Here is a 21,293-nt window from a genome sequence, read left to right as displayed (position 1 = left end):
ATGTTGCGAGCGTGGTTGATTCACAAAATTTTCATGCATAAGAATATTTTTCTTACTCCGGCATGACTTTACATTACCTAAATTTGTTTATATTGATCATTATAGTACAGCTGCTTACCCAGAGGATCGTGCACTTCCTGATAGAAGAATGAGAATTTCCAAACATGACGAAATTTTTACCACTGTACAACCAAAAAAGTGATGTTTTACCTAAAAATGAGGTTTTTGTACAATAACTCCATAACAAAAGGTCGTAGATAGCACAAACTGTAATTTTTTTATCAAGTAATTTGCTATATCTGTCAACAAGATCGGAAAATTTTAAATTTTTTACCTCTATATGACCTTTTGTGGCCTCTAGCGGTCACCAGGGGTCAAATCCAAAATGGCTTCACATCTTATTATCAACACTGGACCTTGTACTTCATGTGTGGAAATGATCATGCTTCTACTAGGAAATGCACAATGGTTCCCAGTTTGGGAGCTTAGCAGCTGTACTATTATGATGCATGCTCATCTCACAAAACATTTATAAGTAACAAGTAACTCACACCCCACACACACCCCTCCCCCTTTACACACACACCCCCACCAGTAACAAGTAACTCACTTCCCACACACACCCCTCCCCTTTACACACACCCCCACCCCCATCATGAACACACACAATGGGCTATTCCAGTTGAAATCCATACACCCTATGGAAGGCATGATCTTAATCTTCCACACAGGGAGAGTAAGTTCCAAATGGAGTCACCCATTTAGTAACCCCTTTTGAAATTCACACTCCCTGTAGCAGGTGTATGGATTTTAACTGGAATTTCCCAATATCTTACTTGTTAGCAACAGTGGCTTTGACATTCCGTCCATCGGGTAGCACGACGGTAATCGCTCTAGTGTCTTCATGTTTAGTCGCAACTCCATTGGTGCCACCTATGCCATTTACCCCTATATCATTGAAATGGAAAAATTCTACGAGTCGGTACAACGGTAATCAATGCCCCAAGAGTGAAATATTTCTTGAAAATAAATCTACATACAGGGTGTCTCTGAAGTGAAAGAACTTTTTCCCCTCGCTTCGGATGTAGTACATTGTACAAAAAAATGTACATCTCAGTTGATCCAAAAGCAGGGGTGTGAGATGCCACAGACCAAAAAAGAAGAAAAGGACAAAAAATGCTGAAAACAGCGTAAAATCAGGCTAAAAACACCAAATATGGGCTGAAATAAAAGAAAATGCGGTAAAAAAAAGGAAATTAGCTGAAAAGAGAAACTCTCACACCCCTGCTAGAGGACAATCAAGCAAACATCTTTCTCAGTCAGAGGGTATTATCCCAAAACAGCCTTGTTTACCATTAAAAATTCATTTTTTGTGATGATTAATTGCACAAAGGCCCTACATTGTAATCACCCTTCTTACTCAGTGCCTGGATACTGGGGTTTTTGATGAAAACTCTTAGGCCGAGTTTTCCGTTGCCCGCTTCATTAACCCTGAATCCTTCTTATATCCCTTTACTTACCTCCTGGTGCATGATGGGATGTTCCGTTGACGGGTGAGGTGACAGGAGGTGGGTGTCCTGCAGAGGGTGGAGGCGGAGCTTTTGTTCGTTTAGATTTGGACCTGTAGAACAAACAAGAAAACAACAACTTTGTGAAAAATGTGTTTACAATTCAAATTTAACTCCATTTTTAAGGGGTACTACACCCCTGCCCAATTTTGTGCCTATTTTTGAATTTTCTCAAAAATTATAGCGCATTGGTGACAAGTAAGATATGTATATTATAGGGGCAAGGTCTACAACTACTGCACTGACAATTCAGCAACTCAAGGCAAGTAGTTATTGATTTATTGATCAAATACTGGTTTTCCCTCATTTTAGACTGTAACTCCACAACTGTTGTCTGTGCTGAAATAAAATTTCCATAAAATGCAAAAATAGGCACAAAATTGCGCAGGGGTGTAGTACCCCCGTAAGTGAGATAAAGATGTAAGTGGTAACACATTGATTCAGTCCTGAAAATAGAGCTGTAATTAGGGCTGCATGACATAGGCTTTTTTAGTAGTCGACTATATCGCCCCGGGGCACTCAACTTAAATTTTGGTAGGGGTGTGCGGCGTGGAGCGCCAAACTTTCAGAACTAAGAACTGGATTTTAGGCAAAATAGGGCTTGATGAACTGAAATTTCAAAATTTTTGTGGGGGTCTGTGAACTAAAATTGGGCCAAATTAGAGGCTTTAGAGCTAAAACAATTCAAAATTTTTCCAAATTTGAACTAGAGAGCTACAATTGTCAGAGTTTAAGGCTCAATGAACTGGAACATGATGCAAATGTGGGTCTTAAGGAACTGCCAGAGAGCCTGAAAAAGGGAACCTTGAGCGCCGCACATACCCGTACCACCTTTACATGTGAGTGAGCCCCCCGGGCTAAATCGCCACATTAGTCACGACTACCGACTATTGCCGACTATCAAAGGTCAAAATTTGCTTGAAGTTCAAGCTTACTTAATTTTTTATTCAAAATAAACTTAAAAACATACACTCTTTGTGTAGTAAACAGAATAACAGATAGCCGATTAGAGGACAAATATACACACACAGGAAGAAGTAATAGGTTAAGTTATTATAACCAACTTTCTCGAAGATTTTCAAGGCAGTTAGCACAAGTTCTTAGACAATTATGAGCACTTTAAGAACCGATCTTTACTTCAATTTTGTAGCTTTGAACTTTCAGGAATAGTCGCCAATTCACATTCATTAGTCGTAGTTGTGATTATCGCTAAATAGTCATGACCTCGACTATTGGTGACTTAGTCGTGCAGGCCTACTGGTAATTGGTCAGGTTGAGCATTTGCATGTGTCCAGCGGACAAGCTACATTATGCATAAACGGATATCATCCTAAAAATCAAACGAAATCCAAAATTTATTTTACAGCCCTATTTTCCTGGTTTTTCACATGGATAAAATAACTAAAACAATCAATTCACCCATTGCACGGTTCCGCCCGTATATAAATATATGAGGAGAGCCTAGATCTGGCAGCATGCATGAATGGGAATTGAACCAGTCATATAACATTGCATAAAGTTGTAACATCATTCTTCCTTTCATTATAGATGTCTATTGCCAGGTCGAGGCTCTCCCCGCTGATGACCGAACCCATGGGCAAGGTTTTTTCCTTATATTTTCTTATTTTATTGCATTAAACTTTACTTCTACATGTAGGTTCACAATTCCCATGATGTTATCCATGTAAATTTCAATTGATCCAAGGATAATTTTGGAAATCTGGTTATGCATGAAGGCTCTAACATCAATAGCTGCCCTGACCAATTTCTGTATTACGTACATAGAAGTGCATAAAAATGTTCATAATTATCTAAAACATGACACCTGGCAGCTACTTCAGATGGGATGTTGCATTAAACCATAGACTGTACCCCTCAATGAGGAAATAATATATGTCATGAATGTGTACTGGTAAATTTGTACATTACATAAAATGCTGATTAATTTTGCAGGTAGGGCCTACTCTCGGGACGTGCCACAAACATGGGTAGCATTTTCAGCCTTTTGGTATATCAATGACCCCTTTTTCAAATCCAATTTTGGTATATACATGTATGGATCGGTCCTTTTTTGTTCAAAATTTTCTCAACCTTTTTGGAAAACAACCCAATTTTGCCTCACTGGACATAATTTCCCTAAAATTTGGAAGCAATTTTGTAAAAATTAAAACGATTTGTGTTAAATTTGTTGGCCAGATATTTTGAATTTGTTGATATTATATCGTTGTTTATATTTGTTGTAAAACACGGCCCCAGGGAAGACCAGCTCAAGGGCTGATCTGGGCCTTTCCGTGTATAAATAAAATTTGAATTGAATTGAAAATTTCAAATTCTCTTCGGCACCCCTGTGCCCCTACCCAAATCAAACTTGAGTACACCCCCCCCCGGTCTACTTCATTTCAGAACATTACTTTGTAGGCCATGGGTTTTTGCATAGACTGTAGAAATTATAAAGCCTATGGTTTTTGACATGGGCTTATTAAAGTTGCTGAGTAAAAATCACATACATTGTAGGCCTAAAATGTACATAGTTCATCATATTTCTGAGATTTTTCTGTAATCAGTATTTATATATCTGTAAAATAAAATAATAGATTTTCTTCCTTCAGAAGGTACATGTACATAGCTATACTTGTAAAACAAAATTTTGAAAAATATTGAGGTGTCCTCCTCAGCAAAAGTTACAATATGGCACAGGAAGAAAACACAAAAGTAAAAGTGGTATTTGTGGGCGCAATCAGCGGCGGCGCCACAGGGGGCAAGGGGGCAATTGCCCCCTATGATTTTCAAAAAAGAGGTAAAAGGAAGGAAAAGAGAAAGAGAAGAAGGAGAGAAAAGGAGGGAGAGAAAGAGAGGAGGAAAAGAAGAAAAGGAGCCATGCCCCTCCCTGGCCATGGTTAGAAGGAGGAAACTCCCCCTTCGGACATCTTGCCCCTTGTGGAATGCTGACCTACCGGTTTTAAAGTTGTTGTTTTTTATATTTTGGGCACATTTTCGCCGCAAACTAAATGTAAAAGAGTGAAAAACTCACTCCCGGAAAGAGTGATTCACTTATAAGACCACTCAAAAAGGAGTGAAATGTGTTTTTTAACATTAAAACCACTCAAAAAAGAGTGAAACCACTCTTTAAGAGTGAATTTTAACTCTTTCAAGGAGTTAAATGAAGGACAACGCTAAAAACGTGTTGTCCTTCATTTAACTCCCTGAACGAGTTGAAATTCACTCTTTTAAAGTGGTTTTCACTCTTACATTCACTCTTTTTTGTGTGGCCTTATAAGTGAATCACTCTTTTGGGGAGTGAGTTTTTCACTCTTTTACATTTAGAGACTTTGGAAAAAATCCTGGCTACGTCATTTTCCTGGCGCGGCAACACATGCAAGTCTGTGTCCTGCAGCAATTAATCATTTCAGTCCGATATCACACAACTTTTACGGGGTTTCATCACATTGTATATCCAAAACCTATACTAGAACGAAATAATGCAGAAATATATAAATAAGCAATTGGCTTCATTACGGCCGGCCAGGGTGAAAAGGTGGATCTGTTTTGGTCCTCTCCTAAAATTTTGACCAAGAAAGCATATAGGCCTAGAACCTAATGTTTTCGCTCGCTACACTCGCGAATGGGCAAATTTGGTCCTTTTCTGACTGAAAAAGCATTAAAAAAAAAACAATTTTGGCTCGCAACGCTCGCAAAGTGGACCTTCTCGGCTTTGAGTGATCATACAGGGGGCGACTACCTCCCGCCTATGCTCCTGATTACGGCTTTCAGTTTGAAATATTTCCAACCTCAAGACACCCCTCCTCCCGCCCATTCATATCATATCGTGCCAATTTATAAAAATAACCGGCATATCATAAACAATGCAACTGACACCACGTTGCGACCAGAGGCGTAGATCCGACCCGGGGTGGGGGTATAAATCCCCCCAATATTTTGATAGGGAAGATGAGGTTGGGAAGATGGTCCATACAATCATTCCCCGATGTTGACGCCTGTATGTGGGTTTCTGACCAAAAGTAACCTCATATTTGGACATTTTAGCCTAAAAGTGCCATTTTTGCGCTCATGGCGACTTTATTTAACATTTCCACCATGAACTTCATTTGTAGCCAAAAGGTGCTGGATTGAGTATGTCCATGCGTAAAACCATCGGGCTGAAAGTTAGGCCCGTGAATGAAATCCATAAAAATATGCGGTTGGAAAATAAATAAATAACCCTAAAAAGGGTGAAAATTGTGCATCAAATGGCTTCATTTGTGCTTTCATTTGCAAATTTTCCAAATTCGAGGGGGGCACATCCCCCTCAGACACCCTCTGCGTCAGCATAAGTTGGCGGACAGGCGGCGCTGTCGCGCCGCATCAGAAATTTACTTTGCCCCCCCTATCATAATACCCTGGCGCCGCCCCTGGGCGCAATTACATACATTTTTGGGTGTAATTGCAATTTTAATTTTGAAAACAAAAAGCAAAAAGCTGTTTTTTGCTTCAAAAATCCACTCCGCCTGCACTGCTTCTAAAGTATATAGTCTAACAAATCAAAATCCTACAAAGGTTAGTCAGTATAGCAGTCATATCAACAAAGTAAAACCTAAGACCCAATGTGCCTTGACCATTTCATGCACATTATTATTGACTTTACATGGTAATAGTATTTACATGTAGCCTAGTACACCTACTAATCTTTTTCAATGTATTGGTAAGGGTATTCAACAGGTTCAATACAAAAGAAACTGTTCAAATACTTGACTTCTCCCTCTGCCAGCCAGTCTCAGGTACAGACAAGGTTGCTATAGTATAAAGGTGCCTTTATTTTACAGACAGGGTTGCTATCAGGTGCCTTTAATTTAAATGTCTTGCCACTCCTCAGTCAGAAAAAGTCACTGGGCTACCAGGGGTAGCGCTAGAACTAAAACACTCCAGTGTCCGCAGGGACCCCCAAACTTGCAGAAAATTAAAAAGTAGGGGGTCCGGAGAAGAGTTTGGCGAGTCCGAGTTGCATGCAGCATAGTATATCTGCAATAGCGCTCGATTGATAAACTGGGGGTCTGCAGGGACCCCTGAACTTGCAGAAAATTCCAAAACAGGGGGTCCGAACTCTATTTTGGTGGGTCCGGGACCCCAAAAAGCAACCTAGCGCTACCCCTGCTACTGTTGTAATTTCAATGCACTTGCACTACAATATTTCTGATAAGTATGCAGTGTTCTTTTCTTTTGCCCATTTTTTTCTGTAAAAAGTAGTAGTGCTGTAATCGATAAGCTTTCTGGGTATCGATATGTATATATAAGGGAGGCAAACATCCGACATGTCGATACTATTATCGATACTCACGCAGTTTGAAACACGGATTTGAGATCAGGGGATCTGGAGGGGCTGGAGATCGTGAAGACGACATGATGCATGTATTCTAGATGTAAAGCTCACCTTGGAATTGGGAGATGGTAATTTGAGTATTTGACGGTAATTTGAGACCTGATTTGAGATAATCTAAGCATGTGTGTCATGTCGTTTGTGTATCGATACTGACATTGAGTGTTTCGACATGTCGGAAGTCTATGTATTTTCCGACTATCGATACTTACGACAATCGATTACAGCACTAAAAAGTAGTGCTGAATTGCTTATTTCAAATGTTCCATATTTTATTGGTCAATGTAAAGTATATGATATTGGATCATTTTTTGGGTGCCTTTTCGCTTTCAGACTTGAAATTGAGATACTTTTAAAAATACATTGCCTTGGGATGGTGTTTGTTGCATCACTTTCCATAACACATTTCTATGATTTTAATTTCTGTAGTAATCTGCTATGTAGTGCAACATGGGTCGATAGTGACAAAATGTAACTCAATGGACAGAGCATATCCAGATAGAGCATATCCAGATGACCAGATCTTTCAAAATATGCTTATTTCTTGACTATCGATTGACCTATATTTGCCAGCCTATTCTCAAAATGAAAACAATGGAACCTGTGCAAAGTAATGGGAGCGTCATGTTGCAAAGGATTCTGGGAAGGTTAAGAAATCTTCTCTGATCATTGGTATGCAAGCTTCAAAATAAGCAGGCACCCAGGAGCCATTTACCCAATGGTCATAACATTTTGGCTCCTGGTCCACACCAAAATCATATGAAATAGAGCCTTGTAGTTAAGCAGGTTTTGTATAATGTGTACAATTGAAATTGAAATGACTCTTAGAGCTAAATGTATCCTGGTTCACTAGATAATCACAGGAGCTCTGCTTTTTCCAAATGTGTGGCTCCTGTTCCAGATATCTGCTTATTTTGAGGCTTGTTGGTCTGACAAATTGTGGTACCACTGTGGTGTAGAAAACACAATAGCCGTGTTCAGACGGGCTTAGGGGTAAGTTCGTGTTAAGCTAACACGAAGCTACCTCTAAGGTAGCTTCGTGTTAGCGACCGTCTGAACAAGTATCGTGTTAACTACCTCGAAGCTTAACAAGGAAGATTTACCACAGAGAAATCTATCACGAAGCGATCGTTCCGTGTTAGTGCCCGAACAAGATTCTGGGGTAAGCTTGACCTTATGGATACAACACTTACAATTTCGCAGTATTTTAAATTTCTTTAGCATAAATTCACAATAATTTATCTCCGTTTCTCACCGAGAATGAACATGATGAAAAAAGCACCACAAAAACAAAAAAAACACAAACAAACAAAATAAAAAACCTAACCAAACAAAACATTAAACTGGTCAAAAGAAGAAAGCGGAAGAGCTGATATTAGTGTCTTGAAAGACAAAAAAATTGAGTGGAGAAGAAAATAACAGCTAAAAACATGTGTAATTGCCCTGAAACTAAGAGACATCGGCTTCCACAGTGACTTGCAGTATAGCAAACGGCCCTAAAACTTCCAGGAAATTCCTATATTTACCACGAAGTAAAGACCGAGCCGTGCAGCTAACACTGAGTGCTTAGAGTTAAAGACCACGAGGAAGGACCGTGTGGACAAGTATCCGTGTTAAGTCATGACCTTGCACTACCTCCGTATTACGGTAACACGGAGGTAAGCTCCTGTGTGATCATGCCTAATGAGAATCACACAAATGCACAAAGTACATAATATTTATTATTTATGCCAAAATGTACAGAGACAACATTTTTGTATAGTTTTTCTTTGCATACCAGACCCTAGAATTTATGACTTAAAATAGTGGGTGTGACAGACTGCCAAGGGAAACTTAATTTCAGTTCATAAAACATTTATTTATTTGTGAAAACAATGGAATGTACTACTTCTAACAGAAAACTGTCTGTAGTACATGCAACTTGTAAGTCTGCATTTTACCACTACTGTAAAAATCAATTGCAAAACATGGAAACCAAACCAAAAAGATATCCTTGAACACAAAAAGCTGAAGTAGTTATATTTTCCGGTATATTTTAATCCCATTTTATACTCAAGTCATTTATACACCAAGGCAAACCTGCTTATTTAAGTTATAAATGCAATGAAAAAGAAAAGTTTTTGTGCTTTTGTGGATTCACAATGAATGCAATTGTAAATAATAATCAAACTTTTTAAAATTCCATAGTTTTCAGTCACAAATAATTATGACTACAAAGTTACCAGCACTGTACCAAACAATTGCAGCGTAAATGATTACCGCAGCGGAATTTTAACAAGGTTCCATCCATAGCAAGAACAGGTAACAATGTAGAGAGTTCACTGTGAACCAAAAAACAATTTATCGTTACAATGGACTTGAAACCAGTCAACTGCAAAGATGGAATTGGTGCTGGGTTTGTGAAATTGCTACTGTGTGGCATCATCATACCCTGTATTAATTTTTTTTCTGAATTTTGAAATGCTGGGCAGTTTTGCGTAACACTGACCTAAACATTTTAAACCTTTTTTGTCAAAAAAACAATTTTAAAATTGGCTTTTAAATGTAGGTGTTCCAAAATTGCCGAACTAAACTCTCGCAGCTAATTCGTACTTATTGTCCACACATAAAACATGACAAATGCTGAATTATGTATGACATAGCGCTAACCGTTTTAACCGCATATACCGCAAAACACTTGTAAACTATAACAATGCAGGGTATTAAAGGGTTCAAGTTGACATGGTTCAGGTGGTGCTTTGAATCCTACATGTACACACCGAAATTCATATGAACTTCTTGCCAGTCCACACATACACATACATGTACAGTCGTATACATGAATGCTTACAAAATTGCTTTCCAAAGGCTACACACATTTCATTTTTAAAGGAACAATTTATGCATTTCATTTATGTATCTGAGAAAATATCCAGAAAAAATGGCATGAGTACAAAATTAATGTGACAATTTATTTTAAAAGATTTTACAAAAAAAAAAAATACAAAACACATTTTGTATTTTGGCTTCAAACCACCTATGGGAAACAAACATGTTTTTATTTAGTGTTTTTATTTTTTGTTAATTTCTAAAATCAGGGTAGCCCTTACTGGTCTCCAAGGGGCCCCTGAAAGGGGGGACCTGAAACATGACCTAAGGTCCTGTTGCTTCTTACATTGTACAACATGTTTCATTTCTAGAAATTGACCAATAAAAATATGCACAAACATGATTATGATAATGATGATATCATAGCATATATGTGGGGAAAATGGAAGCGGTTTGCACGGGGCTTGCACAATGGGGTTTGGGGCCACACCTCAGCTTTTGTCTGCCTGTCGGTGGTATTTTGCCAAGTATACCATGGAAATAGTAGATTTCCATGAGTATACTGAATGCACAATTATGATCTCAGCACAATGATTTTGTGAAGAATTTGTACAGTTTGCAAGCAGGGGGGAAAAGAACAAATGGGTTTGGGGGACACACCCAAACTTTTGGTTGTCCTTGACTACCTATTGGGGAAGATGGGGTCGGACCGTCTGATTTTGTTAAAAGGTAATACTAATAGCCAAACTTAACTTTTATATATCAAGACTAAATTGTCATCTTTTATTATTGCATGCCTTCATTTATGTTTTTGGCAGGGTTGTTTGATTTTTAATCACACCGATAAAATCAGTGATTTAAATCGCAAGGATTTTGGGATAATACTGTACATGTAGTGTAAAATATTTAAATAATGTATCAACATGGAAGTAGAAGCAAACATGCGTAAAATAGCACAAGACACGCCAGCTGCTAATTTTCCTGTCCTATGGCAGCAACTTGAAACATGGCCAATAAAAAGAATGGCAAAATGAAGCACGTGAGCTTTATACACTGTATACAGCACATATTTATTTTTATTGAGTGGCATCTGTGCCACGGTTACATCAGGTACAGTCTCTATAGGCTTATGTTATTAATGATGGATGATCAATGGGCTAATTGGTCATCTATAGTCTGAGCTTATTACAATACTTAACAAGAGATGAATAGATTAAGATTACATGCCCCATTGGCTTCTCTTAATCTTTTCATGGGGTTTCAGGTTTACATAAGTAGTCCCTGGATATGCCTGTATGCAAGGATATGTGACCATCCACCACAACTGAGCCCGGATGTCGCCAGTGCCACTATTGAGATATGCTCCATTGAACTTAACAATAAACAATAGGAAACAAAGGATTTATTGACTGTTTTATTGATTTTCACTACTTAAATGTCAAGTACTATAGACATGATATACATCATTTTAAAGCTAATTTCAAGCAGAATATTTTGGTTGAATATCTCAAAAATGATGATTGACAACTTCAGGGCTCAGTTGTGCTGGATGGTCACATATATTCATCATACCCAACAGATATGCAGCCATGACCCCCGGCCATGACCATATGAACAAAAGTATATATACCCATTCAGCATGTTTATGGTGGGAGCAGATGTACGGTACATTGACGTATAATTTCTATCTGGTCAGAATGAATTATCCGGAAACTTGCTCACTATAAACACTAGCACTAGCAGTATTTGTATGTACCCATACATCGATATCCTTCTCAACCAAAGGATATCGGTGCAAGGTTATTGGTGCAATATCACACAAGGATAAATTGTGATATTACTGGTAGTAGTGCCATGATGCGTTGGAAGTGCGCAGGATATTCAAAACTCTTCTCAGCCTCAAGAGGTATCAAAACAGAAACTACATGTTCGCCCCCACGATCACACTGTTGAAATGGCTGTTTATAGCTCGCGCCACAATATTTACACATTCCCCATGCTTTGTAAGTGTGACCTCAGGGTCATTCAAGATGTACAGTAATGTTGGTTGGTACATGATTTGTGTGGTAACTGTGCCTCACTATAAACAGCAAGAGTTTCGGTAAACATACATGGAATATCGTACCCAACACAATGTACTCAAAACTCAGTGGGGGTGTATTTGGCCCTCAAGCATCGTGTATGTTACTATGTTTGGGTCTCGGAAATCGCTGGAGCCAATGTTGAAAAGTCACACAATTTTTTTCTTAACCTTTGGTTTCAATGGGACAGGAAATTGAAAAAAAGTCGTGGGGAAAATCTTCAAAAGTCACCCAATTGGGCTACCAAATCGGAGGCTTGGCAACCCTGCTTGTGGCCCTCAAACAAATGAAGTTGAGAACCCCTGACCTAGATTCACACATCTACACAGGGTTGCCAAGCCTGCTATTTGGCAGCCTAATTGGGCGACTTTTGCAGATTTTCTCTGTGATTTCTGACAACTTCCTGCAACTCCCGGTACTCACCTGTCCCATAGAAACCAATGGTTGGGAGGAAAATTGGGCGACTTTTTGATTATTTGGGCTGAGATGTTTTAGCAACCCTGCATACATGGAAACCAATAGGCAGGAAAAAAATAGGGCTACTTTATAACATTGGCTCCCCCAACTTCCGGAACGCACCTGTCCCATAGAAACCAATGGTTGGGAGGAAAATTGGGCAACTTTTTGATTATTTGAGCTGAGATTGGGCTGAGATGTTTTAGCAACCCTACATGTACATTGTACAGACATGTACATGTACGTTACGTACATTTACTTAGTGGTAGTAGTAGCCACTAAAGTTTCTCTATTTGTGACCACATGCTGTGTCATTACAGAACTTACCCGACAGGTCGTCGAATTCCAGTGGATGCTGGCGATGGGGTAGACATCTTGGATACAATCCTACTTATTGGGGATCACACCTCCACAGTATCTAGTAGTCTTACTTCAAGACATAAGGAAAACAACAGTCACACACACGCATCGGTAGAAAATTAGATTCACACAAAACCCACAGTAGCAATGTCCTGGTAACTGTACCCAGTGATTGATTGTTTATTATTCCGCTATTGAGATCACCGCCAACCCGCAGCAATTGTAGCTATTTCCGACAATAGCGCTCTGATGACTATTGTTTATATTCCTTTGATTGCATCACGATTAACCTGTTCAAAGAATAACAACAACAGATTCACAATTAGCGAGGTAGTTAACCTTGTACTTTAATACTGATGTGACCTTTGATCTTGCTACATTTGTATTAAATTTACATCTGCAAGTTCCAGGGGTGTGATTAGCTTTTCAGGAAAAATCCTGAAAGTAGGCCTGGCATTTTCGGGTAATTTTGTACCCGGGTACCCGCCGCAATTTTCGGGCGGGTACACGGGGTTCCTGAAATTTTTTTTTTAAGTTTTTTTTTTTTTTGGTTTTGTAGTGTCTCTGGACCTAGACCTAAATGCCAGGATCATTTATGGTTGACCTAAAAAAAAAAATAAAAAAAATAAAAAATTTCAAGATATTTTGTTATTTTTTATATGAAAATTGATAATTTGTATTTATGTCATAGTCTATTAATGATTTCAAAATGTATTGAATTTGAATGTTTTTTTTTATTTTTAATTTCGGGTACCCGGGGAGGGTATTTCCTACCCGGGTAATGTAATCTCGGGCGGGTACCCGTTTACCCGACCGAAAATGCCAGCCTTACCTGAAAGTAATAAAAAATCCTGAAAAATAGCATAAAATTGGGCTAAAACACACAAAATCGGGCTGAAAATCGATAAAATTGCGGAAATTTTGGTCACAAAAAATCCTGAAATCGGTAAAAATCCTGATAAATCACACCCCTGAAGTTCAATCCATTTATCTGACAGAAATGATATATTGTCAACATGTAAAATTGTGTTAGGTATTCACTGAGATTCTGTCAAACCAGTGAAACATACAATTTAGTTATTTCTTACAGAATTGGTTTGACCTTGCTTCAAGACTCGCAGATGCAATACATGTGCGTATGTGACATCTTAATGGCATGTGTATATACCATTGTCAGTACACTATGAGAAGCCTGTATGAGTTACAAATATTTTCCTTCACAAGCATCCGATTCAGTTACAGTCTAATAATAGTAGCTAGACTACCTACAATACCTGCGAACACTACAGTCACCAGCCCGATCCTCTACTGTGCAATGCATGCCCTGTGTGATTTTTGCATGGTTTCACACTGCACACACTGATAGAATTCAGCGGTGTGTGACTGTTTGACATAGCACACACAATCTTATGCAAATCTTGGGTACTAACAGTACATGACCAGCGATAGACTTTTGACAAGCTCAGTATTGTTGGTGGGAGTGTCAGGTGGCTTTAATGTTTACATGAGGTTAGACTTGATTCAAGTCTTTGTAAATATTGACTTTGTAAGAATGCAATGTGAAACCCACAATTAGGACATTTCACAGCAAGTGGCGTATTTAACATTAAAAAAAAATGAAAAATTGACAGCTCCAAATTTGTTTGCTTCATTGAAAATGATATTTATATGGAAACAATGTATCATATATTTCAAAACACAAGTAATAGTTGGAAATGGTGAATCCAACGGACAGTCGGACAAGGACACAAAACACATCAAAGATCAATAAAATACAAGAGGATACATTGAATACAAACAACTGAAAAGAAAAAGAGCAAGATATTCCGACTTGCATGGTGAAACATGTAAAAAACAAATTTTTTCGCTCTTCAACATTGTCCCTTTTTAGATAAAACATATGATATTTCAAAGATACCCTGTTTTTTTGACAGAAACATGCACAACAAGTCTTAAAAGGTTTGCACATTAATATTATAGCATTTCCCAAAATAATAATTTTGCACATTAATATTATAGCATTTCCCAAAATAATAATTTCAAGCAAAATTATGACCATGATGAATAATTGAATATGCACATTCAATTTACTTGATTCATAGATGAAGAACACTTTTTTTTTACAATTTCGTGAGGGCATCGTGATCAGAGGAACTGAGCCAGGCGGCATAGGTCACGCGACACGTGACGTTCGAGGCTGGCGAAAATACAAGGCTGACAGCCCCATTCAAAATACACGGTTAGCATTTATACATTGAAAAATAACATACGTACAGTGTGGTACATTGTCGTACCCAACGGTTTTAGAGTAAGATAATTTTGCTTTGACACCACATAACAAATTTAGAATTGTTTGTGAAGATTTCATGATTATGTGTTAATCCAATGGCGACGTCAAAAATTGCAATATCGCTTCCATCACCGCCTGAACTGAGCCAGTTCTATACCTGTGCAGTACCAGTGTACCACTGCAGGTCTAGGCTCCCGCTAGCTTTCAAAATCTCTGCGTGTGCGTCCGTATGTTGACGTGTTGGGCAACATGCAATACAATTTTACAAAGACCCCGATCGCAGGTAGATTGAGTAAGCTTAAAACTTGATTTTGATTTGAACTTCATGTGCATCCACTCGGATGCAAGGCATTTATGGAGCTTGGTGAACAATGCGTCCAACAATAAAAAATCGCGTCCTGGATGCACGGATACGCCTTACATGTAGCAAGAGCCTTGCTGCAGGTGGGTCCTACTGTATAGGTACATGTACTCTGTGTGTACCAGTCAGGTACCTTGGCAACAGTGTACAGGTGCAGGCGGGATGAGGCGGCAGCGGCTGCAATGGGAATCTTGGAACGTGTATTTTAAAATATAGCTTGGCAGGAAAATAATGCTTAGAAAAGAGGGCTAAGTACAAGTAAATTTCTATGTGGGAGAGCATGATGCAGTGTTAGGGTACTTGCCTCAGGTATAGGAGGTCACAGGTTCAATCCCCAGTGGTGGTAACTTGCTGGGATATGGGCTTGAAACAAGGGGCTTGAAACAAGGGGCTAAATTTAAGGGGTACTACACCCCTGGCCAATTTTGTGCCTATTTTTGCATTTTTCTCAAATATTATAGCACATTGGTGACAAGTAAGATATGTATATTATGGGGGCAAGGACTTCAACTACTGCACTGGAAATTCAGCAACTCAAATCAAGTAGTTATTGATTTATTGATCAAATATTGGTTTTCCCTCATTTTTGACTGTAACTCCACAACTGTTGTCTGTGCTGAAATAAAATTTCCAGTGCAGTACTTGTAGTCCTTGCCCCTATAATATGGTCATTTTCACGGTAAAGGGTGTAACTTTGGATTTTTAACATTTTAATCCGTAGTGTTCTAATAAAGCCACAGAATTCCATAATTTTTGGCCACATAAGTCATCTAGTTAGCAGCTACCTTGGGTAGCATAATCAGCTTTGGGAGTTACTGCGTTCAGTTTTAGCAGGCTTAAATGTACTTAATATTGCCATTTGGAAAAACTATAAAAAACAGTAACATTTTTGTAAAACCCTGTGTTTTCTTCAGTTAGTTCATGGATAATTTTTCTTATCCTGAAAGTACAGTCATATGTTCAGTAAACACTGCCACATTAGATTTAATTGTGAACGGCCCTGTATTTTTGAGAACCGGACTTCGATATTTGTCGTTTCGGAGGCTTCATTTTCCGTTAACAATTGTTAACAAACTTTGTGGGTGTAGCTTTGGTTCATAATTCTTGGTTATTTCTTCACTTCTTCTTGATTTATAACAGTTGTTATCTTAACTTGAAATGGGTAACAAAAATTAGCCGATTTGCAAGCTTTTAAAATTTTTATAAAATCTTGACTTCAAATAGCCGTTTTTCCGTTAACTTTTTGAAGCCTCCGAAACAAACTGTTCAGCAAGCTTGTGCAAATATAAATAAAAGAGCTCATCCAATCTATTTATCAAAATGTAGCAAAGTAGATCCTCAAGTCACATGTTTTTAAATCGTGGAGATATATATCACCGTTTGAAAATGGGACCCAATACAAACTTTCCGTTAACAATTGAAGCCTCCGAAACAAATGAAGCCTCGAAACAACAGTAAACTTAATTATCATCTATGCATATCTAAATTGGTGTGTTTCATACTGATATCTGCATTGTAATTATTACTTGATATGTGCAGAATGTCATAAATTTAAAAAAAATTGACATTATGGTTAATGTTTGAAAAATATACTGATACCTTAAAAAGCCTGTTTCGGAGGCTTCACATGCAAAAAACACCATACTTTTAAACAAATGGGTGAAAAAATTAATGTGTGATAAATCTACAATATCTGCCGCATAGAATCATTGATTCAATACACACAAGAAAATAACAGCTTAGATGATCCCAACACTGTTGTTTTCAAAAAACTACTTCTGCAATGTTTAACAATTGTTAACATGAAGCCTCGAAACAAAAAAATGACTTGCTGTGATAATTTAATTTTTGTCACAACTGAAATTCAATACTTAGAAGCAAAGCATGAAAATTGGTAATTGTGATATTTTTTACCTATTTTTTATGTCAACTTGTAGTAGTTAGCTAAATATTTTACTTTTATGATCACCTGTGTTGTTAACTGAAGCCTCCGAAACACAAATCGCTTGAATTGCCAATTCTAAAAAATAACTCCAATTTCTGTGAAACTTGGCTGGGAGGTTCCTTTCATCAAGTAGTATTTGTACATGAAGTTAGACATTCAAATTATTTTAGGAACCCAATTAAAACTTAAAAAATATGTTTAAGGTTTGGAAATTTCCATTGTAAATGACACTTGATGTTAAAAATTTTCAAAACTGCAATTACAAACATAGCAAAACATGGTATAAAATTTAACTTATATCTGTTGACTTACTTTGGAATGGAATTTCACATGTATTCCAGCTTTCATGTCAAAATTTTCTGAGGTTATGTAAAATACATTTTTTCTTAGATTTTAACCAAAATGTTATGCAAATGTCAAATTTTTATTAGAAATCAAAAGGTTTAAGCCTTGAAACATTATTTTACTTGAATTTAAGTTGCTTCTATGCATGATTTCAGTAAACAGAAACATATTTAAGTGGTTTGAAATTTTGACCCTAAAAATCAAAAGTTACACCCTTTACCGTGAAAATGACCATATACATATCTTACTTGTCACCAATGCGCTATAATTTGTGAGAAAAATGCAAAAATAGGCACAAAATTGGGCAGGGGTGTAGTACCCCCTTAAAGGATGCTTTAATTCTAAATTTTATCATATTCTGCATGTAGATTTTGAGAAAAAGTTGGTAAGTTGCAAAATTGAAGCATAAAATAACAGGTTATTTCTGCAAGATTAATTTTTTCATAATTTTAACTGGATTCTGAACAATTTGTGTATTCAGTTTGAATCAGCTGAAATAGCTTCGAGGTAAGCACATTAGCACAGGGAAAATGCATGCTGTGCAAAAACTCCAAGGGAGGGCGGGTTAGTGTAGTGGTCTTCTCACTTGCTTCTAACCACTGTGGCCGGGGTTCAATTCCCCGCGGTGCCACATGTGAGTTTGGATGCCGATCTATGCTCGTCCTCGCAGGTTTTTCTTCGGGTGCTCCGGTTTTCCTCTGTACAATCTAAAATTGAACTTCTTTCCATATCCCTATCCCGTCATCGGGATGGCATCCATTAAATTAGTAGCCTCTGGGCTTAGCCTGGCTTTAGCCGAATGTTATAAATAAATAAAAAATATTTTTAATAATGTTCACTACTCCGATTTCAGAGGTTGTTTTAAATGTTTACTACACCGATTTCAGAGGTTTTCCGGATGCTACGCCAAAACACCAAAATCTGAGGTTTCTGCGAGCGCCGTAAAACTTTCAAAATCTGAGGTTTTTAAATATTGTTAATAATGTACGTAGTCCACTTTCGGAGTTTTTGTGGATACTACGTATAATCTGTGTGCATATCGGTATTCGTCTAACCTGTCTTACGTCTTGTTTGTTCATCACAGCATCCTTGATCTATTGGTTCAATGGCTAATTCTTGTGGAATAGAATGAAATGAAATGATTTGTTTCCCGCCACATTTTTTTTCAGTGAAATATGAGGTCATGATTTCATTATTCATTATTTTGGGAAATTTCATTATTGTCCAAACTTTCATTTATAGCTATTAGTAATTACCTATCTTGTTGATGAAAGACCATCTCAAAACAGGTATTAATGCTTAGATCATCATTACAGACATTTTGCAACAGATTGAGAAAAGATCTGAATTAAATTATTAAAATGAACAAAAATGGCAATTTTTGTAATCACTAGTCTAAACATGATGAGGTAATCCTTAAGGTGGTACTACACCCCTTGATAAATTTCTCAAAAAATAACACAATGGTAACAAAAGTTATGTACTGGGGTATACATGTATTATAGGGCAAGGAATCCAGTTTAATACTACACTGGAATTTTAGTGACAAGCAGTACATTATTTATGATAAGAAAAGAGGTACCGCTACAATGTCTCATTTCTTAACATAATGAACCACTTATCTTGAATTGAATTCCTTGCCCCTATAATATGGGCTGTTTCACTATCAGGGTAGGCCTACATATTTCAAAATCCATGTTTCTAAAAGCATCCTGCTGCTTAATGAAAGAATCTGAAGGATTTCTTTTAATTTATAAATGAAGTATGTCTACTCCCCTTAAAATCACACAAAAGAAATCACACAAATGCCTTAGTTTTTTCATTATTATTATATGGTGAAACATTCACTTTTTTTGACATTTTGATGTTTTATCTTCAAAAAGCACATTTTGAAAGCTCTCATTTATATGAATTTATAAACTGGATGACTTTTCTAAATGTAGTTATATGCACCTAAGTTTTGAAATTAAAATCATTTGCTTATATATTTGAATTACAGAAAAATGTGACCTTAAAAGAAAGATTTGTCAAAAATCTCCAAAATAATGTCCCCTCCTTTACATAAGATTTTATGAAGCACTATAAATCAATTTAAAATTTAAACCCTTCCAATTTGTGCAGAATGGCTGAGTCATCATCTTTGAGCCACTGTGAAATTTTTATTAAGCCAATGAGTGGTCTATCCTGCTATAGGCAAAATAGATGATGTCTGACATCTAGGATGAAGAGGGGGTGTCAAAAACAGGAATTTGTCATGTGCGTCAGCACGAACATGCATTTTTATATATGTCTAGATATCAGCAATATAATGGGGGTGAGATACATTTTTATGAGTCCAGAATTGGGTCAAAGACACCCTAGATTCCAATTTGTAGCCCTGTAGCTTACCCCTAGGCAGGTGGTATAGGTCACGCGACATGTGACGTACGAGGCTGACGAAGATACAGGGCTGAGAGCCCCATTCAAAATATACAGTTAGCATTTATGGAAAATTGACATACTTTTAGTGGGGTACTTTGTCGTACCCCAACGGTTTTAGAATAACATAATTTTGCTTTCAGAACACCACATTTAGAATTGTTTGTGAAGATTTCATGATTATGTGTTAATCCAATGGCGACGTCGCATCCACCATCATCTGCCCCTAGGGGAAGATATGGATGTCTAAACTCGGAAGAAAATTAATGTAGCGAGTCTCGCGACACGCGTGCCTAGCATTTTCTCAAAAAATAACACACTGGTAACAAAAGTTATGTACAGGGTGTCCCAAAAATAAAGAGGCCCCTCATTGCGCCCTCTTTTTCTCCTACATGTATTTCTGAAAAGTTGATTAAATATATTTTGGTATGTAAAGAAACCTTTAATCGTTATCCCTTTAATAAACCAAAACAATTATTTCAATCGGCTCACAACTTTTGAAGATATGCCCTTTCGAATAAAAGTACCCGTTTTTCACTTGTGGAGTGGCCTGTATGATCACCAGACCTCACACCACTTGATTTTTTTTCCTTTGTGGCAAAATCCAAGATATTCGCAAACGTATTAATACGTTTGCGAATATCTTGAATACTGAATGCATTCGCATGTATCCGGCGCACAAGGATGGTACGCAACACAATTGATGCAATGAGGACCAGGGCTGAAACCTGTATTCGCCAAGGAGGCAACCAGGTTGAGGGCAGAGCAGCACAGTAAACTCACTTCAGAAGAACTAAAGACAAACCAAACAGCCTTTTAGGGCTACCTTTTTATCCTAAAAAGAGAAATGACTTATGTTGTAAATAAAAAAAGAAAGCAAGAAACAACAAAGTAAGAAAGTAAGAACCATAATAAAACAAACAGGCATAAATAACCAAGAAAAAATAAGTAATTGCAAGTAAAGCAAAAGAAGTCCCATTCGGCATCCATTTTACCCACAAATTAATGACACTATTAAGGGGGTACTACACCCCTTTTTTGCATTTTGCATTTTTTCTCCAAAATTATAGCGCATTGGTGACAAGTAAGATATGTATATTATAGGGGCAAGGACTACATCTACTGCAATGGAAATTTTATTTCAGCACAGACAACAGTTGTGGAGTTACAGTCAAAAATGAGGAAAACCACTATTTGATCAATAAATCAATAACTACTTGCCTTGAGTTGCTGAATTTTCAGTGCAGTAGTTGTAGTCCTTGCCCCAATAATATACATATTTTACTTGTC

General features: G+C 37.5%; 1 protein-coding gene across 4 annotated transcripts in view; it reads right to left on the bottom strand.

Moving 5' to 3' along the window:
* Window positions 1–21,293, bottom strand: part of LOC140162505 (uncharacterized) — a 75,360-nt gene that overhangs the window by 47,151 nt on the left and 6,916 nt on the right. For 3 of the 4 annotated variants that reach the window (XM_072185745.1, XM_072185747.1, XM_072185748.1), the window contains exons 2-4: window positions 12,612–12,934; window positions 1,521–1,621; window positions 837–948 (exon numbers count right to left, since the gene is read on the bottom strand). In XM_072185745.1, coding sequence (XP_072041846.1) covers window positions 837–948; window positions 1,521–1,621; window positions 12,612–12,658 — 260 coding nt within the window. In that variant the 5' untranslated portion in view covers window positions 12,659–12,934. Of the gene's footprint in view, window positions 1–836; window positions 949–1,520; window positions 1,622–12,611; window positions 13,016–21,293 lie in introns of those variants that run through there. The other variant, XM_072185744.1, reaches the window with a different exon arrangement.

The sequence above is a fragment of the Amphiura filiformis genome, chromosome 10, assembly GCF_039555335.1.
Source record: "Amphiura filiformis chromosome 10, Afil_fr2py, whole genome shotgun sequence".
NCBI classification, from domain to species: Eukaryota; Metazoa; Echinodermata; class Ophiuroidea; order Amphilepidida; family Amphiuridae; genus Amphiura; species Amphiura filiformis.
The sequence above is the reverse complement of the archived record's forward strand: the minus strand, read 5'-3'. Positions and strand labels throughout refer to the sequence as shown.